This window comes from Lucilia cuprina, chromosome 5 (genome assembly GCF_022045245.1).
Source record: "Lucilia cuprina isolate Lc7/37 chromosome 5, ASM2204524v1, whole genome shotgun sequence".
Classification (NCBI taxonomy): Eukaryota; Metazoa; Arthropoda; class Insecta; order Diptera; family Calliphoridae; genus Lucilia; species Lucilia cuprina.
In genome coordinates, this window is record NC_060953.1 from 59971619 (window position 1) to 59998583 (window position 26965).

The 26965-nt window shown below is 26.8% G+C and overlaps 1 protein-coding gene across 16 annotated transcripts in view; it reads right to left on the reverse strand.

The window, feature by feature from the left end:
* LOC111679859 (homeobox protein 5) overlaps positions 1-26965 on the reverse strand; it is a 278845-nt gene that overhangs the window by 166145 nt on the left and 85735 nt on the right. For 4 of the 16 annotated variants that reach the window (XM_046951607.1, XM_046951606.1, XM_046951598.1 and 1 more), the window contains exon 1: positions 11936-12246. The exons of 2 other annotated variants lie outside the window; for them this stretch is intronic. In XM_046951607.1, coding sequence (XP_046807563.1) covers positions 11936-11965 — 30 coding nt within the window. In that variant the 5' untranslated portion in view covers positions 11966-12246. Of the gene's footprint in view, positions 1-11935; positions 12252-26965 lie in introns of those variants that run through there. 10 more of the 16 variants (XM_046951601.1, XM_046951602.1, XM_046951600.1 and 7 more) reach the window with 5 other exon arrangements.

A 26965-nucleotide genomic window follows, 5' to 3' on the forward strand; every position in this document is an offset into this window, starting at 1 on the left:
TGAAACTCAACAAAACTAACTGTTATTTAAAAATATATCCTTTTCCCAAATTTACCAAGGATTGGCCCAATTTGACCTATATAAAGCCTCATTTAGAAATTTTAGTTTTTTTTATCAATAATATGCTTAAATATTTTGGAAAAATATTCAACATAAAAGTTTCTTTATAAAAAGTAAAAATTTTAAAAATATACTTATGGTGTAGGGTATTATATGGTCGGCCATGCCCGACTATACTTTCCTACTTGTTTTTATTTAAATTTACAATCTAATTAGAGAATAATTACTATCAACATTTTTATAGAAAATTCGTTAATTAGAGGAAATTCATGATCAATTTGTATATAACATACAACTTCTAAAAATTATTTATGTCATAGAAGTTTAATTCCGGTGTACTGCAAGGCTCCGTTCTTTCTCCTATCCTAGTTTTTATCTTCATAAATGACCTTCTCTTTCAAACTTTTTACTCTATCTACTTCATTCATTTAATTAAAGGCCTAGCCCTCTAGTGATTGGGCCAATGAAGCGCAATATGAATGAATCGCTCAATCACGACTTGATAAAAATCTCTGAATAAAGTCGTGTTAACGGAGTCGATTTTAACCCCCTCAAGTGTCTCGGTTATATGCTATTTGCACCACCTGTATCCGACCGAAAATAGAATACGCAGCACAAGACTCTCGTCAAGAAAACACTCATTTGTAGCCGATTCGCAAGTGAACCGCACAACACATAACAGTAAAAAATTCTTTCTTCAGCGGCACTTTATACAGAAGTATTCCGCGTAACTTTCGATGTGAAAGGGTTTAAATTAAATGTCCACAAACACTACTCCCTCTATTCTTTCTTCAAAAAATATTTTCCTAGTTTCACGGCAATGTACTGCATAATTAGAAAAAAGAAAAAAATTCTTCTCTCTTAGAGATCTATCTTTTTAGTGAACATTTACGATCGATCTTGGTGATAGAGAAAAAACAAAGGATTTCATTAAAAACACACAAAAATAATTTTCTTTTCATTGAAATTTTAAAGATAACTGAGGAACAATTTTATTTTATAGAAAATTCGCGATCACTCATCTTATTTTAGAAAACTTTCTTTTTATATATAAAATTTTTCTTTTAGAGATTTATCTTTTTAGTGAACATTTACGATCGATCTTGTTGATAGAGAAAAAACAAAGGATTTTAGATTAATTAACATAATTTTCATTTAAAAAACACACAATCAGTTTCCTTTTCATTGAAATTTTACAGATAACTGAGGAGCAATTTTCTTTCACGATCACTTATCTGCTTTTAGAAAACTAACGATAAACTTTCTTTTTATATATAATTCACGATCAGTTTTTCATTTTAAACATTCTGTATCACAATAAATTTTGCTTTTAAATAAAATTAACCAGCAACAAGACTAACGAAAAATTTTCTTTTTATAGCAAACAAACGATCACTGTTCCATTTAGAGACATTTGAAGATCAATTTGTCTTTTCCAAAAATTTTTTCCTTCTTGTAGATTACATTGCGAAATAGCCTTTGCCCTGCACGAATATGTAAATTAAAACCAACGACAACAATAACAATGAAAATTCCCATCAAAAAAGAAAAAAAAGTAAACTGTTAGTGAAATAATAACAACAACTGATTGCAAACATGTGTATTTTGTACAAGTAGTTGTTAGTCGTAGTGTTTTTATAACAAGAAGTACTGCTGCTATAGTAGTCAAAAACATTGTAATATTTGGTGAATGTTTTAATTATATCGTATCAATTTGCATAACATACATACTCACACATACATATAAACCCAAGCAAATGCTTTAACAAAGACCTAAAGGAATTTTATTAAATATATAATTTAAATTACATACAAACAAAAAAGTGATAAACACGCACACATGCTTAAAATCTTAAATGTACCCGGTAGTTTTGTTAAAAGAAGTCTTTAAGACAGAATCTTTGCAAAAATATCTAAACATTATATTGAATCGATCATTAGCCTTTTTTTTAGCATTTTTTAATGCTCAGATAAAGTCAACGTATACACGGTTGATAGATCTTACAATGTTGCCAGGAAAAGTTCAGTAAAAGTTTAATAACCATGTCAACTTACAATTTTTTTCTGAAAGCATTTTTAAATAAAATTTGTAATTTCACACAATTGTTAGACACTTTCTAAACATTTTCTGACAACATTGTAAGATCTGACAACGTAGCTTTAGTAGAAGTACGAAGATAGTAATTCTACATAACTCTTATCATATTTTTGGCTATTAGTGAAACTAATAATGAATCGCTAGTTCCATTCCGATCTACAGAGTTATTGCTTAAGTATATGAAAATTTATAACACTTTAGTTTATATAGAAAAGGTTAGTTAAAATTCAGTTAAGGATTATGTAATTATATTTACATCAGTAAATTGGATACATGTAAGTAGAAGTGTGCGTGTGTGTATTAAATGTTTATGTATGTGGTAAATATTTGAATAATTATGAGACGAATATGGACAAAAAGACTTAAATCGATTTTAATAAAATCTTCTTATATACAATTTGAAAAAAGAGAGAAATATTTACGATTAATTATTAATAAAAATTCCATAAATTATCTTGTTTTATAAAAGTCACGATCAGTCTTTGTAGTATAGAAAATTTGTGATATTTTTTTTTATTTTACATAAAATTTTTAGTAAATTTACTTTTTATATAAAATTCAACATCAATTTCCTTTATATAGAAAAGTCACGATCAATTTATCTTATACAAAGTTGGCGTTCAATTTTCTTTTTTGAAAAAATTTCTAATTAAAACTCTAATTTTATAAAAATGCGTTCATAATTTTCTTTTTATATAAAATTATTAAACAATTTTTTTTTTAATAAAGCCACGATCTAGATTCATTTAATGTATAATTTATGATCAGCTATCCATTTATTAAAAAAGTCAAAATTAATTTTATCGATCAGCATTGACCTTAATTGAGTTTCTTTTTATAGAATTTTCCCAATCAGTTATGTTTGTTATAGAAAATTAATAAAACATTTAATTTATATTTTTTAGAAAATTCGTGATGAATTATTATTTTTATAAGAAAACTATGATCAATTTCGTTTTTATGACGATGGGTTTTCATGTTATAGAAAAATAAGACTCAATTTCTTTTAAGTCATGATCAAATTTTATTTTATAGAAAATTTACGACCAGTAGCATTTCTTATTGAATATCAATTTTCCTTTTTATAGTGGATTTACAATCAGCATCCTTTTCAATAAATTTTCTTTTTATAAAAACAGAAAATTCATGATAAATTTTTATTTTGTAGACAATTTGTGTTTTTTTAGTTTTAGAAAAAATTTAGAAATTTCTAGATCTAATCTGATCGATCGATCAATATTTTTACAGAAAATTTATGATCAAAGTTTAATCTAAAATAATTACACGATCAAATTTTAAATGCAATTTATATGTAAATTTTCATGTTATAGAAGTTTTACGATCAATAATACATTTAAACAAAAAATTAACGATAAATGATTTTTTTTTTCTAAAAAATTTAAAAATTGGGAATTTATATAAAATTCCCAAACAACTTTTTTTTGTTATAGAAAAATTACGATAAATTTCCCCTTTATAGATCTATTTAATTTTCAATTTATGGACAATTTTAGAATTACGATAAATTTTCTTTTTATAAATAATTTACGATAAAATTGTTTATAGTTAATTCATGATCTGTTTAGAAAAATTTTGTTTTTATAGATCTTTCGATCATATTTTTATTGAAAATTCATGAACAATTTGTAGACAATTTACGAATGATCAATTTTCTTTTTTATAGGAAATTTATGAAAATTTTTTATAGAAAATTCATGATAAATTATTAATTTGCAGACAATTTTGATGAACAATTTTGTAGTTTTACAAAAATTAATTCCTTGTTACAAAAATTTAACATTCAAATTAAATATTTCTTTTAAAGTAAAACTATTTTAAAAGATTCTTCTATTCGAAGTTTAAAGATAATTTCAATATTATTATTGCAAATTTTAAACTTTGTAAAACTTATTTATAAAAAATACGATCATTTTAATTTTAATGTGTATCAAATCACGATCAATTTTCTTTTTAAATATGAGACTTAAGCTCTCAATTTTACTCTTGTATGCTATTTTTTTTGTGTTTCTAATATTTTGGTCTGTTAGGCACTTTTTAACTGCAACTCTTGAAAAATTTTACAGAACTTTATCTCTTTTAGCAATTATTTAAATTTTAACTATAGTTTAATACTTAATTGTTATAGTTTGGTTAAAAGATACTAGTAGAGAAATAAATTGTTCTATATATTAAATGTAAAGTTTCATACAAAGTCATGTACATACATTTACTAAATTATATGTAGTTTAGAAATTTTTGGCAATAGCAGGCATTAACATACATATGTAGTTGTTTTAATAATTGTAGCATTAATAGTAATTTTAATAAAATTTATTATTAAGACATTTCCCTTAGATGTTGTTGTTGTTGGCTCTTGTGGCAAGTGTTACTTATTACGATAATTTCTATAAAATATTCAAGTTTTGTTGAAACAACAGCTCGGTTATATTAGAATAGAGTTAACATTTCCATATTGATTATAATTTCAGTAGTTGAGAGTTTCATTTACATTTACATTAGGTCTCAGCATTAGTCCATTAATATGCAGATAAATATTAGTTAAAAAATATTATTTGGGGTTGATCATGATAATGAATTGTTCCTTTTTTTTGAAATCCCCTTAGCCTTCTTAATCATTGTTAGTTGTATTCGTTGTTAATGTTAAGGAAAATATTTTCTGGGTCTTATAGTGAGAAATGGTAAATGAGAATTGTGTATTTTTATCTGCAGCAACATTAATTTACTGATTGATTTATTTGCCCTAAGCAGAATATTGTTGATTTGGTTGCAAAATTTTTGCTGTTGCTGCTATTACTTGTTCCTTTTGTTGGGGGCTAATGGAAGTGTGGGGAGAAGAGTGTGGTTTACTTAATTACATCATTTAAGAAATTAAGGGCAATTTGGTATGCTTGATGAAATCCACAACAGAGGGAGTATTAGACAAAAATGTGTACACAAATACAGGAGAGAATAAGAGCAAATGACAGGTTTAGACAGACAGACAGACAGACAGATTGAATAAGGGAATTGCTAATCAAAAAGCCACAATTAATTTTAAACAAGGAATATTTGAAATTTTTAACATGGTAAAAGAGAATATTATAAAATATTAGGCTTAATGGCTGAAACAGAAATTGCATTTCAAACTATTTTTTAAATCAAAATCCTAGAAAATATATATTTTCAAAAATTAAATTTCATGAAATTTTCCTCTCAAAATAAAATACTTTATTTAATTTCAAAATAAATTGCTACATATCTTAAGAATATTTGAGTATAACACAGAAAAATCCTTAATCACAATTGCTTTTGTGAATCATATTTACAGAAAGAAAACTAGTCATGCAATAGAAACTTATATTTTCTTAATTAAATATGAAATGAAAATTGTGTTGTATTTTGTAGGTATTTTTTTTTTGATGTTATTGTAAAGATGCAACTACTTTCAGTTTCTTATTTTCTTTTTTTTTGTGTCCTGTTTTGTTGCCATCTTCCCTCTTGAAACATCTTGAAATTTCAAGTGATGTCAACTGCATACACACATGTAACAATTTCTTTACTTGGTTTTGGTTTTTATTTTTCTTTTTAGGGGGAAAAAGCAACAACTAGACTATACTTTTTCAATTATTTATATCAACAATTTTTTTGTAGTTTTTCCTTTTCTTAACTAGCACTTGTAAATTTGTTTCTTTCTTGTTGTTTTCATCTTTAAAGCGACTATTTTAAGAACTTAGGAACGACAGACGGACGGATGGACGGACAATATTTTAGTCGTCTACAATTGTTTAAAATACAACAGATTTTGAGTAAAAATCCAGAAAGTATATATATGATGGGAGAAAATGTAATTTCGTCTTTTCACTAAAGGAAAAAAGACCTCATTAAAAAATTTGTAGAAAAGAAACATTAAAAATTTTACAATTTACGATCTATTTTTGGATCGTGTCTAAAATCAAAATTCATTAAAAAATTGATCAAAAATTTTTTATGAAAAGAAATGGATTACAGATTTGAAAAGGAAAGCTATCTGATAGCGTATTTTAAATAAAAAAAGAAACTATCTACATATTTTCATAAAAAAATAAACAAATTGTAATTATTCTTTAAAATCGATTTGATCATAAATTTTTCTCTTGAGAAACAAATTGACTGTACAACAGAAAATATGAACTTAAACTTTTAAACATGTTTCAATTAAATTTGTAGAAAACTGATCAAGAATACTCTAAGATCTGGAATAGATCATGAGTTTTGAAAAACTATTTAAGAATATTCTATAATAAAAATTTCATCAATAACTTTCTATAAAAAGTAAATTGATTGTGATTTTTTTCTACAAAGAGATGAAATGAAGGTGAGATTGATTAACTGTAGAACAACTTCTTTAAAACAAAAATTAATATGAAATATTCTCTATAAAGAAAATTTATAGCAATTTCTCAATAACAATAACATTAAACGCGAAGAAATTAAATTAAAAGAAATTTTTTAACATGAAACACGCAATATTTGTAAAGAAATGATCGGAATGATCACTTATATCCTTTAAAAATAAAATTGACCTAAAGTTTTTCCTAGAAGCAATAAGAAAGAAATCAAAAGATATGGATCGTGAAAATTCTAAAAGATCAAACATGATTGTACACTGAAAATAATCAATGCTCAACTTTAAGAAAAATTTCGTAACTTCTTTTTTCATAATATTTACAAAAATTTCATGTATAATAGGAATTATTAGTTAATAAAACCTTTTTCTATTTTTACGAAAGTACGAAAACCTTTCGTAATATTTTAACTTGAATTATCTGAAAAATGGAAACTAAGTGATCGTGAATTTTTTACAAAAAAAAAAATTCTGTCAAAAGACAAAAACTTTTCTTAAAACTGAATTTTGATCACTCTTTAAAAAAGATGATGATTTGATAGTGTATTTCTATATCCACATATTAAAAAAAAAAACAAATTGAAAAAATCTTTAATTCTCTATGAAAATAAAATTGATCGTGATTTTTTCTATGAAAATAAAATTGTAGTTAATTTTTTATGAAAAGAAAAAAGATCGTAAATTTATATATATTATATAAATATACTGATCGTAAACGCATTTTTTTTTTTAATTTCTTAAGAAATTAGTTTAACTCTCAGACAATATTTAATTTTTTTTTAAATTTTTGCGTTTTGTCTGTTTTTCTAGTCGTTTTTTTTGTGTTACAAATAAGATGAAGAGACTTCTTATAAAAGTATCCACTTCACATCATAACTAACAATACAGTAGAAATAAAAATAAAACAAAAATAATGTACATATTTCTTATTGCAAGTGCAAGTGTAGCAGTACTACTGAACAACTATGTCTTTATAGTTGCAGTTTGCAATAGACTTTTTAGATTATGTTAAACAATTTTTTTCAGTTTTTTATGTTTGAATTTAAAATAACATAAAACTATTAAAAGTTTCAAGACAATATAGAACTTAAATCTTCAATAGTATTTTTAGTTTATTTGTATTTAACTATAAATTCATAGTCAGTGCAGTGACATCTCATCATCATCATTCTCATAGTGATTTCCATTTAAAGACCACCAGATTAAAATTCATTCCATTTATATTATTTTGGTTAAAATTACTGTTGCTTTTGATTTAAATATCAAGAACCCCAGGCAAATGAACGAACGAATGGGCAATGTCTGTGTGCAGTTTACAATGAGATACAAAACTACACAATGGTTTCATGGATTACTTTCGCCTAATAAGAGATCTGTGTACACAATAGGCTGAAAAGCTGACTGACAGACAGTTCTATAGACAGACAGTTCATATGATTTCCATATGTTTAACAAATGTTTTATTTTTAAAATGAAATCCATACATATACATATTATATCATTTATTTACAAAAATCCACAAAAATCATTTTCTTCATTTTTGTTTTTTTCTTTTTTTTTCTTTCTTTGACTGTGACTTAATGCGTGTACGAATTTTTAATTTGAAATTATTCATTGAAGTACTTGACATGTTATAATAATGAACGTGTTTTCATTTAAGGGAATACTTGTACATAATATGTATAAAAGAGAGTCATAAAAGAGAGAAAAAGAGAAAGAGAGGGAGTGCTAGAGCTATGTATTTTCTGTATTAGGAAATTGAAATTATTGTTTTATAAAGATCGACATTTTAATATAGTATTGACTACTTTAGGCTTTAGAAAAATTAACAGTAAATTGACTTCCGCCTATTTTTGTACGTTTGATTCATTGATAGATAAAATTTTTGGGGTCTTAAGTACTTAATAATTAATTAAGTATTTTTAAAAAAGATTTTTTAAATGTACTGAACATTTTTTAAGTAATAGATATTTTTCTTAATTTTTTTTTCTATAAAAATAAAATTGTTAAAGAATTTTGAATGTAAGGATATTTAATCTACGTTTTCTTTAAAACAAATTATAAAGAAGTTTTTATAAAAAAATTTATCGATAAATATTTTGATAAGAGAAGATGACAACATAGGAAATGATCGATAATTTTCTATATAATATAAAATTTTCTATTATTAAAGCATCGTAATGAACTTGACTTGACTATATAAGAAAATTTATTGGCAGTTGTTCACAAATTGATCAATAATTTTGTATTAAAGAAATTCGAATTAATAACAATAACTGGATAAAGGAATTTACATCCCACGGCATGATCACTTTATGATATTAACTGATTTCCTTTCTCTCTCTCTCAATGTGCGATCGAAACTTTGAACCTTAAAAGGTATTTCTAGTTAGAGGGAGAAAGTGAGAATAATGGGATTGACTAATTTAAGACTAATTTAAAACTAGAATCGCTTGAATTCTAAAAAAGATCTGAATGATGATTTAATTAAACTGTGCTGATGTTTCAACTGGAAAAATGAGAACGTAAAAATTAACAAATATGAGATGTAACCAGTTCTAGAATTAGTGCAAATTGAACCAACGATGTCTGTGTGGAACATTATTGTGATTCAAAAGAACTTATATGAAAAAAATTATATTAAAAAAGTTTTTTTAAAAAGGTACCAAGGCAATTTTGGGATTAATTCAATATTTTAAATTCTTAAATCAATTTTATATTAAATTCAAATTTTGAGATTAAACCCAAAACCCAAAATTCTGAAAGATAAATCGGAGACGATATCTTAAATCCCAAATACGATGGAGAAAATCTGAAATTCGGATTCAGAACAAGTCAATATTTATGAAAAATAAAACTAGGTATCTAATTTTCGATTTTTTTCAAATTTTGTCGGCTAGTTTTATTGACACAAGAAACACCTTGAGAAATTTTTTGTTTGACCGGTATTATTCTCGAACAGTACCTCGTTCTTAAGCCATACAAAATGTCTAACCAAGAAGTTGTAAAAAGTCTCCCAGTATATAAGTTTTATCATAACAACTCATAACAAGTGTATTTGTTATAAAGTTTTACTTTATTTTAATTTTTTACTTTCAGAACTATAAGACTTCAACAAAAACATTAGAATTATAGTATTTTATTGATTCTTTTGCGTTTTTTTTAAGCTACTACATGCGGTCTGCATTACTTTTAAGTACTCTATTAATGACTTATATATAATCAGATAAGTAAGTACTTCATTTGGAATTTTGTCGTTCTATTCGCATATTTTATTAGGTAGTTTGAAAGGAGGATGTACATATATATATCAAATCCGTAGAAATACACCTAGGCCTCTATCGGGAATGTTGTGCACTCCTTAACCAGTTGGGAATCAAACCCACCACCTCCGGTCTACAAGACTAGAACACTAACCACTAACCTGCCGGAGCCCAAGCATATTTGAAAAGAAATTCAATAATACTCACACAAAGAAAATAGCTTTTCTGTGTGAAAATCATTATTGAACCCGCAACAGAGCAGTAGTAACGAACAAGAAGCCTTCGTTTGTATTATGTGTCAGAAAAATGTTTGTTTGCTTTTTAAACAAAACAATCTTTTAACTTCTTATTCGTAACCACTTATATAAGTAATGATTTGTAAGCGAGCCTTGTAAGTCCTTGTCTCCTAAGTCTTTGAACTGTTAACATAATCAGTTAAAATGCTTATGAACCAGCAGTGAATAGTGAATTTTTTCTTACGTATGTTTTAAAGCTTATCAAAAAAACTATAATCTGACGGACCAAAAATAAGTTTTGGCTCAACCTTTATTAATATTAATTAAATATTATTTTATATTTGTATTCTCTAATACTACAATTTCACTTCTTTTTAAATTTATAAAAAGGAACATAAAAATTACTTTTTAAGAATGACTTCAGATGTAGTAAATTTATAATTAAATTACACACATGCCTTCTTTGACAAATCAGTGTTAAAATCATTACTATTGCAGCACTTTTTCAGTACATCCATAGAATAATTTTTACTTCTTTTTTCCTTTATTGTTTTTTTTGGTGGGTCTATTATTTAGATTTCCTTTAAAGAAATTTTTAAAATAAGTAGTAAGAACAAAAAATCATAAGTTTTAGTACTTCTACTTTCTATTTATACCCAGCAAAAGCTTCATTACTACATAAGAGACTTACAAGTAATTACAAAAATTAGTCAATGTAAATTGTAAAGAAAATTAGTTCGTCAATGTAAATCGTAAAGCAAATTAGTTAATATAAATATTTATAGAACTCATTATTACTAGAAACTTATTACACTCATTATTACTAGGAACTTATTACTATGTATTGCAGACGATAAGTAGTAGTCATTGAAAATTTTATTTTAAGGTAAGTAATAAAAATAGAAAGTCATTACCCAGTTTATGCTGGGTAACTTCAATACAGCATTACTTATTCAATTACCAAAAACTACAGACTTCATACATTGTAAAATTGTTTACTCTTCCATAATAACACTAATGAATTAACATCATCATCAATGATGATGATTCCACAAAATTTTAAAACTACCTAAACATACGTAATTGCACGTCTATTACAAAACATATTTTTGTATTTATTTCAACAAACCAAAAAAATATATAATTGGATCAATATCTTTAAAATTTTAATTAAAAAACATAGCACGTGTACTTGAAAAATAACAGAGAGAATTAACGTACAGAAAGTGGTCGTCGTAGGGGTATAAATAAAATTATATATATATTTTTTTAATTAATGAATAAATGTTGCCAAGTTGCTGGTAGTTATGTCGGTATTTCCTAATTAACTAATAAAAGAAAAATTAAATAAATTTCTAGGAAAATATAGAATTTTGTATCAAAAATAGCTAGAAATATTTAAGGATAGATAAACAAGCCCGTATAGAAAGCATCCCAGCAAAAACTAGTTTTACCAAAAAAAAATTTACTTATTAGCATACTGGAAGGCAAGTTATTATCTTAAACACTTACAAGTAATAGGTTGTCATTCTAATGAATTAATAAGTATTTATATAAAACATTATTAGTAGAAACTTATTAGAGTACTTCTACGCAAAAAAACGATATGAAGTAGTCATTGAAAAGTATGTTGTTAGGTAAGTCATTCTAAATCATATGAGCATAATGAATAGAGAATTATAATGAATTTATATAGCATATTAATAGTAGCTACTTATAATACTACTTCTATGTTATCCAGGCGATATATAGTAATCGCTGAAAAGTATGTTATAGGTAAGTAATTATAATTGGTCTTTTCTTAGTTTTTTGCTGGGACAAATTATAATATTTAAAAATAAATTTATTATATACTTTTTTTACAATAATTTATATTTCAAAATATTTTCTTTACCTTATATGTCAGATAATCCCAGTGTAGCATAATGGAAATTTTACTTTCAATCTAGAGGGGTGGTAAAAAGTAGGTAGAAATCCGTGTTGTGTTAAACCCAACAAATGCAAAAAATATATATTCTTTCTTTCCTTATTATTTTTCTTCTTTATGTTATTTTCACTTTAGATGAGATTTTGTATTTTGCTACTTTAACACTTGGAAAAAAAAAGATTTTTTCTTTGATAAACTTTTCTTTTTTTTCAATATTTAAAAGATATTTAGATATTTTTATATATTTATTTTTCTTTAAACTTTTCTTGGCACTTTCTTTTATTTAAAACTTTGATTTGATTATTTTCTTCTTTTTATTAGAAATTTTCTTAATATTTTGAATTTTTTTCTTAATATTTTGTTTTCAATTTATTAAAAGGTTTTATACATTTTTCTATTAAATTTTTATTTTGTTTATTTTGTATCTATGAGAGCGTTTTTTGGTACGACAAAAAAACACTGCATCCCGTAGTACGCAGTACGACCGAATGAATCAATGTCAATGTGAATGTGTGTGAGGAGTAAAATGTGTAAAAAATTTAATGGTTGTTTATATTTTTGGTCGTTTTCACTCTCTCTCTCTGTGTCTACCTCTTCTTCATTCTCTTTTATCCATCTATTTTTTCACGCCTCTCCCTCTTCCTAATATTCTCTTTTCTTGTGTCGAAACCTAAACAACACCCTTATGTTTGTAATTAAAAATAACTTGTTTTTGTTGTTGTAGCTAAATTTATTTCTGATTTGTTTTTTATTTTCTTATTTTTGTTAGATCTTTGCACGAGTTCGAGTACTCGCAATTGTAGTATAGATTGGTAAATGTTTGCCATTCAGGAGTACCTTTAGTACAGCTATGGACAAATATTTGAATGAGTAAAGTAAGAATTTGTTCGACAAACCGACCATGTGTAAAAGAGGGTTGATGCTGCGCATCTTTAGCATTTGTTAAAAGGTTGGACCGCATTATTACCACTAACAATAAGGATTTCAAAGAGTCCATGTGTTTTAAGAATTTTGTAAACAAATAATTAGTTTATGATATACATACATATGAGTTTGCAGTTTTGTCGAAAGAAAAATATTTTTAAATATTTTTTTATTACAAGTTAAAGTCACTGATTCGTCCCCTGACAACGTTTGAGAAGAATTTTTTTATATTCCTTAGTATAAAAGTATACAAAACAGTTTGCTCATTAAAGCAACATTGAGTACGTCTTTGATAGACATTTACTCATTAACACGGTTTGGCATTGCTTCCTTACAAACAGGCGATACATTCACTTATCAAATCCCAATCTTATTCCAGCAAACAAAGGTGTCCCAAGATTTTTTTTATATTTTTCTCGATATAGAGCGTAATTTGGACTTCACACGGGTTTTATTTTAAAGAAAATAAGTTATTTTTAGAATTTGATGTCACTTCATGCTAAAAAGGATAATATCCTGCGATATGCTTCGAAAACATTTTTTCTATTTTTTAACAAAAATGATCAATACACGTCAAAATAAAGTGTGTGGTGAAGTCATATCCACAAAAAGTCCAGAGGTTTAGTTTAGTGCGAAAAGGGTTAATTAGAGACGAACCACAACCGCTTTCTTGTGTGCTACAAAGAACAAACTACTGACAATTTTATAATCAATATTCACAATTATTAAATGAGCTATTAAATCTCTGAACATATCAGTCCCGTTGCAGAAAATCCGGGAATCTTGAGATCATATCCTTAACCATACTCGATCAAAATAAATATATTTTATGAAAGTGATTTTATGAAGGGATTTACACAATAACCCCCTAAATTTTTTAAAAGTTTAGTTTTTAAGGAAATTTTTTGGAATACATTTTCTTTTTAAACAATACTTTCGAATAAAATTTCTTTTGAAAGAAAATTTTCAAATACTTTTTTTGTAATTTCTGATAAATTTTAATTTTAAAAAAATTTTTGAAAATTTTTTTATGGAAAATTTTTCTGATAAATTTTCTTTTAAAACTAAACTTTCGGATAAAATTTCTTTTAAAAGAAAATTTTCAAATATTTTTTTTAATTTTCTGATTTTCTTTTGAAGGAAAACTTTCGGCTACTATTTCCTGATATATTTTTTTTGGTATAATTAAAAAAAATTGATTTTCTTTTTAAAGAAATATTTCTGATTAATTTTTGTCTTACAGAATATTTTAATATAATATCTTTTTAAAGAAAAATTTTTTAGATATATTTTTTTTGCTTTTAAAGAAACAATTTTCGGTTTCATTTTCTTTTTTAAGAAAACTTTTTTTTTTTAATTTTTTAAATAAAATTTCCTCATAAATATTGTGATCAATTTTCTTTTTAATGAAAATTTTCAAAAATAATTATTTTTTTAAAACTTTTTTGGATAACTTTTTTATTTTAGAAAAATTTTAAAAAATGTTTATATAAAAATTTTCTTTCTTTTCTTTATAAATTTTATTTTTTCGAAAATATTTCCATAAATTTTCATTTTGAAGAATATTTTTAAATCAATTTTCTGATTAAAAGATAATTTTTGATATACCCTCCCCACTGTAGTGGTAGTGGTTGTACAACTAAACTTATATTTTTATATAATTCACACATGTATTACTTTTAATAAACTTTAATCCGCTTCTCATTTAACTACTCTTTCTCAATCGTTACGATAACCTCTTTTGCCTTAATGTATGCAGGCATTTTATGTTAAGTTGCTTCAGAACTTTTCCGCCTTAACTTGATGATATATTTTACAATTTACCCTGCAACAATTTGTTTTATATTCGCAAAAGTCCCCCACTTCCAGTCACACAATAAGAAAAATTAAAAATTAATATGTATGTGTATTTTACATAAAATACAATACAATAAATAAAATAAAATGATCTGCATATGTGTAATAATGCAACAAATTATTGTGAATTATCTTCTTCTACTTAGTAGTTCTTGGTTGCAGGGTTATTCGTTTGGAAATATTGAACAAAATGAACGAACATTTTTTGTGAAATATATATAAATAAATGCTTAAATGAATGTGTATGTCAGTGACAGTGCGGAAGATTTAATTAGGGTCATATGTATTTTATTCTAAATTAATTTTAATTGTTGAAGGCAATTCTATTAAAAATGACTCATTTTAGTTATAAGAATTGCTTGCTGCATAATAATTTAAATTTATTTACTTACATACTATTTTCATAATTTAGGAAGGATTAAAATAACATACCTGAAAATTAAAAAAAATAATAATAAAAAATTATTATTTAAAGAAAGTATTATTGAAAATTTTTTATAATGAGATAATTAATAATTAAATCAATTTCAAGTTCTAATTGGAGATAAATTTCTTCTAAATGATTTTGAAAAATACGATATACGTTACCGAAACATTTTTATCGAAAGTTTTCTGTAAAAAGAAAATTTTCTATAAAAATAAAAATATATCGAAAATCTTCTATTAAATGAAAAATTTATCGAACATTTTCTATAAAAAGTAAATTTTATCAAAAAATTTCAATTAAAAGAATATTTTATCAAAAATTTGCTATAAAATGAAAATGTTATAGAAAAATTTCTATAAAAAGAAAATTTGACCGAAATTTTGGGCAATTATGGACCGATATACATAAAATTTTGCATAGTGGTTATGGATCATAAGAAACTTACTTATGTCGAATTTCATCTCTGTATTCGTATTCGTATTTTAAACAAGTTATGTCGGTTAAAGCTGCTTTTCGAGGGGCAACTTGTATGGGGCTATCCGAAAACGAGTACTGATATTGCCCATTTTCAAAATTACACAATTGCCCTGGTTTTTTCACCCCCACTGTACAAACAACCAATCAAAACAAAAACTACAAGTGTATTCCGTTTTGTTGCTGTAAAAATGTAGTTTCAAAAGAAAGAAATAAACAAACGAATGAACGTACGAAATGAATAAATATAAAACATTTTAATGAATTTGACCCCGAGTGTCAATTTAAACAGATTAAAATTGGACTTATTTAAACAAATAAATAAATATATATAGAAGATAGATAGACGCGCTTGCCAGTAAGAGTAACAAATAATATTTGTTTACTCATATGAATATTAAGAAGAATATTTATAAAGTAAAATTTTTTATTACAATTGTTTTTTTTCAATAGTTTTTTATTGAAATTTATAGAATTTTGTAAAGAAAAAGTACAAACTTTTCAGTATAATAGTGCTGGTGTCCGGGAATAAAGATACAAAATAAAATGTTTATTACAGTGTTTTATGTAAAAACAATTCTGTTCTGTCACTTTTTTTACTTCAATATGCGAGAGTCTATAATAAATTATATAACTTTGCCACTTTTTTTGTTTTTATTAACACAATATGCCACACACAGATACATATTCTATCGTATTTAAATGCAAGTTTGCGTTTTTTTGTTGCGATTTTTATTGCTACTATATAGAAGATTTGTGGAGTTTTTTTTTTTTTTGGTGCCCAGTTTGTTTTTATGTTCGTTAAGCTAGTATAAAAATCAAGGCAAATGTTCAATTTTTTCTATGGAACTTTTATATTGTCTATTTTTTGCATATGCTGTGTAAGGGCTTTTGTTTTAAATTGGTTACAGCTTCCATCTAGAGTCGCCGTATAGTTAGTTTGCTTAATCTAGCAGACAATTTTAATATTGAGTAATAATATTGAAGTATTTCATAGCGTGCGTTGTTATTAATTTACAAGAAAAGCACTTCTTTGAAATTTGCCATTAGATTGGCAGTCTAGGTCTAAATAGTAATTCAGCAGACAGTTTAAATTGTAGTTCAGTCGTAGAGAGAGAGGAAGTAGTGATCGAGTTCAAAGTTATGACCGTCAGCTTTTATTTAGTCTACACTATTTTATTAGCCCTTTAGTCTATAGTCAATAGTTAAGTTTATAGGCCAATATCGACACTTTAGTTTTGTCTCGACTTTATAGTCTAATCGTCGAGACTACAGTTCAGTCTACAGTTGAAACTCTATTATCCAATTGTCGAGACTTAGTTCAGTCCATGGTCGAGAATATATATTATTGTCTATAAGTCTGTAAATAGGTTATATTCTATTCCATAGTCAAGTTTATATTTCAGTCTATAGTCAATACTGCAGACCAGTATATACTCGAGACTTGAGCCCAGTCAATATTTAAGACTAAAGTCGAGACTAATGTTATTGGCTGTACATTATTTCAGTATATAGTTAACACTATAGCCCATTCTATTATCAAGACTAAAGTTCATGCAATTTATAGTCATGTCTATAATCCGATCGGTTGTCGAGACTATAGTCCTGTATATAGCTGAGACCATAGTCCAATCAATTGGCGAGAACATAGTTCTCACCACTTCACAGTCGAGTCTATAGCCTTGTCTATATTCTGAACTATCCAGACTGTAGTCTATTCCATAGTCAAGACTTAAGTTCAGTCTATTGCTAAGACTTATGCTCATTCCAATCTATAGTCGAGTCTGTAGTCCGGTCGATTGTCTAGGCTATAGTCTGTTAAATATATATCGTAGATACTGTAGTACAACCTACAGTTGATGCTATAGTACTTCTTTTTGACTATACAGTTGAGGTTATAGTCTAGTCTTTAAGAGAATAGTCCAGTCTATAGGCAAGATAACAGTCAAGTATTTTGTCGAGAATATTGTCTATAATTCTAGTCTATATAGTCCAGTCTACAGTAAAAGCTGTAGTCTATTTCGTAGTCGGTGCTACATTCCTTTCTTTTCTCGATACTATAGATAATTCAATAGTCGAGTTTTTTTTAACAGTCTATATCGAGACAATAGAATAATCTATAGTTGAGATTATAGATCAGTCGAGTCTAATAGTTCAATCTATAGCAAAATATTTCCTGTTAAAAATCCTGGAAATAGTGTAGTCTATAGTCGATGGTTTAGTCTACAGGTCAAGCTATAGTCATCCTGGAAATAGTGTAGTCTATAGCCAATGCTTTAGTCTAAAGGTCAAGCTATAACCGAAACTAAAGTCTTGCGTTTGAAGTACATATCTAGATATAATAACACTTTTAAAGCCTCTGAAGGACCAATACTTACATATAATAACTTTTGGTCTTACTGCAAGTTAAGTGAATTAAAATATCGAATTAAAAATATACCACTTCATCAATTTAATTGATTTAACACATGAGCAGAGTGTTAAAACATTTCTTCATAGAATTAAATAAGCTTTTAAGCAAATTATTATACGAATCACTGTACAAGGTGTTTTTATATCACTTATGTATAATTTGCTTTATATATATATTTTTTGATGTCATCTGTGGCCCAATACTAGGAATATATTTTTATTTTACAATGGTGTTTTTATTGTTTATTGTACATATTTTTTCACTCCAGGACATATCTTGCATGTGAACAAATTTTTTTATTGGTTTGTACATTTGTTTTTTCAATTAAAATCCAACATAAAACTTAAAGTACTTGTTACTTTCAATGTTCGACAAATATTGTAACATAAAAAGTATAATAACAATCAACAATAATGTCACATGTGAAAACGTTATAAATAGAAGTAAAAATTATATTGTTGTTGATATTTGGAGGATAATTGGCAGTATAAAAAACAACAAAAATAACAGTAAATGTAAAAAGTTTGGTACTTGGCTTTGGGGTAAAAATGTTCGAATGGAATAGAACAAATGTTAAAAGTTAAGTACTTAAAATAAAATATAATAAATTAAATAAATAATGAACAATTTTTAATAGATTAAATGGTCCTTCGAACCTTATAAATATTTACGCACGTAGATGTTATTTTCTTTTAAACGCAATTTAAAAAGAAATAAAGTCGAGAACATTATTAACGAATTTATTCCCAACAAAGGTTATATCATTAGTAAGTGTTAATGGTCCTACGAGCCCACTTATATCTGAAATTATATCGCATATTTTAAAAAGCAATTATTAAGTAGACATGGTCCTACGAACCGATCTTTAAGATAAAATAAAACCCACAATGTCATTTAGAAACTTGAGTCAAGCTAAGTAGTAGAGAAAATAATTATGATATCTTCTTATACTATAAATTAACCAACACCCAAAATTTAGCTACAAAATACTCTGTCTTAACGACAAATGTCGTTTTGTGCTTTTTCACATTATTTGATGTAATTTTTAACACTTCAATAATAAAGCTTAAAAAAATATACAAATTTAATAACAATTTTGTTTATTTAACAACTGACAGCCATAATAATTTGATGACAAATTTTGAATTACTGTCAGTCAGTCAATCGTTTACGCTCGCTCGCTTACTCTCTTTTTCATTCATTCACCCACTCATTCATGCAGTCAGTCAGTCAGTCAGTCAGTCAGTCAATCTCCATTGAAAGCAACAAACAAAAAAAGACATTATTTAGTTTTTGTGTGTTGCATGTTGAAAGAATATTACATTATGATTATGCTCTTTTTGTCGTTTTTGTTATTGTTTTTGCTGTTGCACTATGGCTTTTAGCATGAACATGAAACTACGAGGAAAATATAAATAAATAAACTAACATTTAGCTCGGTTGTATAGCAAATAGTCGTTAAGTATGAAGAATGAAGTTTCTTTCTCTTGCTGTTTTTTTTTAAATTAGAAAAAATCATTTTTCATTTTAGTAAATGGGTAGAAGAACTGTTGAGAAAAAAAAAAACTTTAAATAAATTGACATTATTGCAAAGTGAATAGTTTAGTAGTAGTGAACTCAGAAATGAGGCATTAAGAAACTGGAGCAATAAGTAAAAATGAAACCATTAAATGAGACCATTGAATGAAAGGACAGAGTTTTATATTAAGCAGAAACTTGCTTCTCAAGGAATAGAACAGTATTTTTCTATAAGCCAGACTATACTCCATTCTATTGTCTCGGCTATAGTCTAATCGATACTTAAGGCTATATTCTAATCTGTAATTGAAACCATAGTTGACACTATAATCTAGTTTATAGGCGAGACTAGCAGCCAGTCTTTACTAAAAATCATAGTTAAAACTAAGTTTGAATCTAGAATCTATAGTCCGTTCTCGACTGTATAGCTCAACCTATAGTCGGGTATACTCTCCAATCTTTAGCGGTCTACAATCGAGATAATATAGTCTAGTCTATAGCGACTACAGTTCAGACTATTGTCTCGACTACAGTTCAGACTATTGTCTCGACTGCAGTACAGGCTATTGTCTCGACCAGTCCAAAGTATCGACTATAGTCCAGTTTAAATCTCGACTATATACCAGTCTAAAATCTCGACTGTAGTCCAGTCTATAGTCTCGACTATATTACAGTCAAGTTTACGGTCTTGAATAAAGACCAGTCTATAGTAGAGATTAAAGTTAGAACTAAGGACGAGACTTTGGTATACTCTATAGTTGAGATTATATCCCATTCTATAGTCGAGAAGCCTAGTCTACATTCCAATTTATAACGGAAGCTATTTGTAGTTGAAATTGTATTGTAATACTAAGTACCGACAATAGTTCATTTCATAGTCGAGACTACAATTTAATTTAATATTGATACTATATTCCAGACTACTATCACAAATGTTGTCCAGTCAAAAATTCAATACTATATTCCAGTCTATTGACGTGACAATAGTGCAATTCATAGTAAAGACTATAGTCCAGTATATGGTCTAACTATAATTGAAAATGTATTTAATTCTATAGTTCAGACTATAGTCTAGTCGAAGACGAGCTTATATTCGTGAATGTAGTCCAGTCTACTGGTTAGACTATAGTCAAGTCCAATCAATATTTTAGATTATAGTTCACCTAATTGTTACAACTATGTTCGGTATTATTGTCAAAACTATCAGAACTGCACTAGTATTGAGAATTTAGTCCTATCAATGATTGAGAGCAATGAATGTAGTCAGTACTTAATATAGACAATATTTTAAAATTTACATCACAATTTCTTTTTCCAAAAGCATCATCTATTCTCGATTTCTAAATATTATTTATTTTATTATTTTATCTAGTATTCACATTTCAAATATTCACTCAATTGAAAACACACATTATCATCATCCATAAATGCAAATCTATCTATTCATATTCATATATTCATATGAAGAATTGTTGCGTATAAAAAAAAACTATTTCAATAAAAAAACTATTGTAGCGTTAAATTATAGATTGAATCTAAAGAAACTATTATTATTTTATGCTTAGTTTCCTAAACAATTCAATTTTCGAAAGAATAAAAAAATGTACCTGTCATTTCAATAAAGTTTATTTTTTTTTTATTTTTTTAATAATTTTATTCTATGTCTTTTACAGACGTACTGATATATTTTGTAAGTCTAAAAAAAATACATACAATATTTCTTACTTAATGTCATTTAATAAATAATTTATAGTAAAAAAAAATTATATACATATATATTTTTATAAACATACACTACCCAGTAGATCTGGGAGAATAGAAGCAAATAGTTGCTTCATCAACCACACTCAGGAGAAAAAAACATGTTCTAAGTGCAACATATTATGTTTAAAATTATGATTGTAAAATTATGGTTATTAGAACAATTTTAAGAAATCATATTATGATTAAATACAGTTGATACATTTCATAATAACATTTTTATAATTATCATAATATTGTTATTATATTATTATAACTATAAAAATATTATGATATTTTAAAACTGCCACAATATGCTTAGACTACGATCATAATTTTAACCATAAAATGTTTCTCTCAGAACAAGGTTAACACAACCATGTTTCTTCTCTGAGAGATAACAATATATTGTTACAATAAAAATAGTATAGCTGTAGTAAGCATGTCGAATCATATTTTCTTCTCTTTATATATTTAAAAATTAAATGAAATTATATTTATTTTACTAAATGAACTAATAGTTACTTTATAAAACTGCTGGGAAACTTATCATATGAGTAGATTTAGAAATATTACTGAACAGTATTCAAAAAAATGTCTTAGTTTTATTATTACAAAGACGTTGATGATCAATAGACCGCTACTTACACTTTAGAAAAGAAAACAAGTGAAAATATTTGTAGTATTAGTCGACTTTGAGATTTAGCTACATTTGCCTAAAATTTTAAAGTTGTGGAAAAAAATTTGTTAGAATTAAATTAATGCTGCACATGACCACTTAAGAAATTAAGAAAATTGTCACTATGGCCCTGCAGCAGTGTAGTTTGCTATGACACTATAGAAAATTCATAACAAAAACAGAAAACATATAAAAATAAATTTAAATGCCACTATGATTGACAACAAAAAAAGCTTCTTAAGATGCATACATAGTACTTACTTCGAGGCGTAAATTTACGTTAACTTTATGATGAAAATAAAAACGCAGAAAATACGAAACTAATATATTAAAGAAGAAAAAATAACAATATTTTCTAATATTAAATTCTAGTCACGCATAAAATAAAACGTAATATTTTGTAAAGAAAAAGAAGTAAAAGAGGAAAATAAAAAACAATCAACTCAAATAATATACAATAAAATAAATCAGTCGTCAGCCAAGCAATTCATACAATTACAACGTTTATTTTCAAAATAGTCTAAGTTATGTTTTGAACCAAAAACAAATTCTCTTAATAATTAATAATATAGGTTATAAACCAGTCTATAGTAGACACTTAAGTCAGCTCTACAGTAGAGTGTAAAGTTTATAGTTGAGATTAATTATCGGCCTATAGCGTATAGACTACACTATGGTCCGATGACCATAGGCCATAGACTAGACTATGGTCTAGTCTATCGCCAGAACTATAAATTCTGTAGTCAAGAAATAACCAAGTTTACATTTAAAAATCCATACTTTTCTCATATACATATTAATATTGAATCGAATTGTCCACCTCCCTCATATTAGAATTATTTTCCTCCTTATTCAACATTTCTTTTTTTTTTTCAATACCTTAAGTTTTAATTTGAACTATAATTTTATAGTTCAACGTTCTTCTGTATCCATAGAAAATTTAATATTTCTACAACGTTTATGTTGTGTATTAGTATCGCAATCATGTGTGGCAAATAATAGTAGAAGTTGCAACTAATAAATAATCTAATAACACCAACACATACAGCCACAGACAAACCTTACTATACTTCAAAGAGTATAGTCTTTGAATACGTAAAGTTTTTCTTTTAAACCCAGCAGTTTTTAAAGAAGTCAATTTATCTCTTTTTCCGTAAAAATTTTCTTAAATATTTATAACTTATTTGATTAATATAAAATTTTTAAAATATAACAAAAATCAATTGTTTAATTTATACATTACAGGTAATCTAGTGGAGAGTCACACATCACAGCAGGAATCTCATAATTATTTGTCATTTATGTTGATTGTGACGACTATTTGTGATACTAATAATCACTGTTTAGAAATGTTCCCAACAAAACAACAACTGGGAATCCTAAGAGGGAGCAGTAAATAAAATGAACATTTTACATACACACATACACTATTACGTTACAGTTATTAAAAAGAATCATGTAGTAAAGTAAAAAAGTATTAAATGGGAAATTAAAAATTATTGATTAAACTCAAAGGAATTAGAAATTTTTTTTATGAAAAGGAGTTTACTAATAAAATGAAATATTTAACGGAATAATTATGAGGTTTATGTGGTGAAAATTATCATCACTAATATATTTTAAGATAAAATTTATATTTATGTAGAATAATTCATGTTCAGTCTTTAGTCGAGATTGCAGTCTTAAATCGAAACTATAACCTGGTCAATGGTCAAGGTTAAAGTACAATCCAAAATCTATAGCCAGTCTAATGTTGAGACTGTAGTTCTGTTTCTAATAGATGAAATGTACAGTAGTACACATTGTATTCGAGACTAAAGCCCTGTTTATGTGCAGTAATAGTCAAGATAGTTAAGGTTATGTTGTAGTCTATTGCCGAGACTTTAGTCTATTCTACGGTGACTATAGACTAGTCTATAGTTCGGACTATATTTTAAAGCAGAGACAACAATTGAAACCGGAGACGGGCTGTATTTTATAAGTTATTAAGACAAAACAATAATCCAGTATATAATCGAAACAATAGTATACTCGGAAGTCAACAGTACAGTTTGGTTTAAAATCAAGACAATAGTCCAGTTTATAAGCTTTATCTTGTCGCGACTATGATATAATTAATAGTCTAGCCTATAGTCCATTCTGTACACTAGACCATAGTCAGATTTTGGTATATAATCGAGGTTATATAGTCTATGTCAAGCCTATAAATAAGGGTATATAGTCTTGTTTATAGTCCATACTATATTCCACAGTAGAATCGAATCCATAGCCGGGGCTGTAATCCATACTATACTTATTTTATAGTCGAGACTATTTTCTAATCTTTCTAGCTTGGATTATATTCATGTTCAACATCCAGTATTAAGTCTTTATTTTTAGTCGATACTAAAGTCCAATCCTCTAAGATCAGTCCATAGATTCACTATCTCAGCATTTAAAGTCATGACTATGTATAGTCCAGTCTTTAAGCGATATTATAGTGAAACTATTATGGCCAAGTGGTTAGGCGAAAAAAAGTAGAAATTGACGTCCTTTTTCAATACGTTTCAAGAATTTTTTTTATCAACAACATATTTGCTAAATTTTGGAATTTATGCATAAGTTTTCTATTTAATTTTAGGTTAAGTGTCGATTGTTTTTATGATACTAAGGTTTATTTATATATTAATTTTCCTTTCCATTTTCATCTTAATTTAAGTTTCCCTTTACTAGCTAAAATATAATATATCTTCTCTGGAAAATATTTATTAGGCTGAAGTTTGTACATAACAAAAAACACAATATACTCATAATATACAACCAAACATATTTTTCGCCAAAGTTTAATCAAAATTCCTTAAATATAAACATACATATGCAATTGACTATATACACAGACACGCACCAGGGATGGCGAAATTGGTATACTTACATATATGTAGTTTTTTGGTAAATAAAATTGGGTCTTAAAAAGTACTATGGTACAGAAATGATTCATTTTTTTAGTCCAGTATCTAGTTAGGACAGCCTATTGCCTAGAACTGGACTAGTTTATTTAAACATATGTTCATATATTGAAAATCTACCTTTTGAAGAAGTTGACTTGAAATGATTTTGTTTTATATTATTATAAAATTACAAACTGGAATAAAAATAAAACAATTTTAAATTCTGTTTTGTACAATTATAAATTTATATTTGCCATCCCTGAAATAAATAAAATTACCCACACAAACAAACAAATTAATAAGCTCTCTCCGGTAATCGGAATTTATACAGAAGATGGGAGTGTTGGTACCGCTACCGTATGAGTAAAAGTTTCTACCCCCAATAAACTAGTCACAGAACTAGTTCTAAATGAAGTCTCTTCTTTTAATAGCATATAAAAGTTCATTACTGTTGGAAAGGCATGAAATGATCCAAAAAAAATTTGGACAACAGATTTTTTAAAAAATTTCTTTTTGTTTTCATAACAGTTTTTTTCGCAACATATTTTCGTATAATAAATGATACAAATAAAATCCTCAAATTCTCAGTAACCAGTCATGCTGAAATCAACTAAAACCACATGTACTACGTTCAGTTTCAAAAGTAGTAAGTATATGTATAGGGACTGGAGAGTCCCATTATAAATGAGTGTGTATGATTGAATAAATTTTCTCTGTTTGTTGTTATTGTGTGTCCTTTATATTAAAACCATGGTTTTAACCACGAACATCATCAGTAACTCCATCAAATAACAGAAGCAACAGCAAAAAACTCTAACTAGCACGGCACGACCATTACTAAAATTCATGGTGTATTCACAAAGGTCGGCTCAAAGGGAACAAATTCTTCATACGAAAGTTGGACATCGCAGTATATCTTTCGTTAGCATTCTTGTTGATTTGGGAATATAGCAGACTGCCTTCGACTTTCACAAACTACCTTCGCCGACCACTGTTTTTTTACAGTTTATGCTGCAGTGTTGGTCATCAAGCTTAAGCCTAGTTGGCATTTTTATGTCATGCTCTAGGTTGTTGTATTTTTTTGTTCTCTTTTTTTTAATATATTTTCACTTCATTTTGCTACAAACGAAAAGAGCAACATTTACTATAGGCCAACTATAGACTGTTATATGTAGATACGGCTACAGTTACATATTTTAAGTGTAGCGTAAAAACTTAATTTCATTCATAATGATTTAAACCCTAAAACGGCGTATGGGGTATCCAAATGCTGTCATTTGATCACCATACAGAATGACATTTGATTCATGATGACTTTAACCCTATTGGGGTCAAAGGGTGGCTAAATTTTAGTGATCTTTTTCAGAGTCTAAAAATTGTCCTTAAATTAGTAAATGAAAGTTACTTAGTTTATTTGATTATTGTGGATAGTCTGGTCTATAGTCTAGTCTATAGTCAAGTCTATAGTCTAGTCTATAGTCTAGTCTATAGTCTAGTCTACAGTCTAGTCTATAGTCTAGTCTATAGTCTAGTCTATAGTCTAGTCTATAGTCTAGTCTATAGTCTAGTCTATAGTCTAGTCTATAGTCTAGTCTATAGTCTAGTCTATAGTCTAGTCTATAGTCTAGTCTATAGTCTAGTCTATAGTCTAGTCTATAGTCTAGTCTATAGTCTAGTCTATAGTCTAGTCTATAGTCTAGTCTATAGACTAGTCTATAGTCTAGTCTATAGTCTTGTCTATAGTCTAGTCTATAGTCTAGTCTATAGTCTAGTCTATAGTCTAGTCTATAGTCTAGTCTGGTCTATAGTCTAGTCTGGTCTATAGTCTAGTCTATAGTCTAGTCTATAGTCTAGTCTATAGTCTAGTCTATAGTCTAGTCTATAGTCTAGTCTATAGTCTAGTCTATAGTCTAGTCTATAGTCTAGTCTATAGTCTAGTCTATAGTCTAGTCTATAGTCTAGTCTATAGTCTAGTCTATAGTCTAGTCTATAGTCTAGTCTATAGTCTAGTCTATAGTCTAGTCTATAGTCTAGTCTA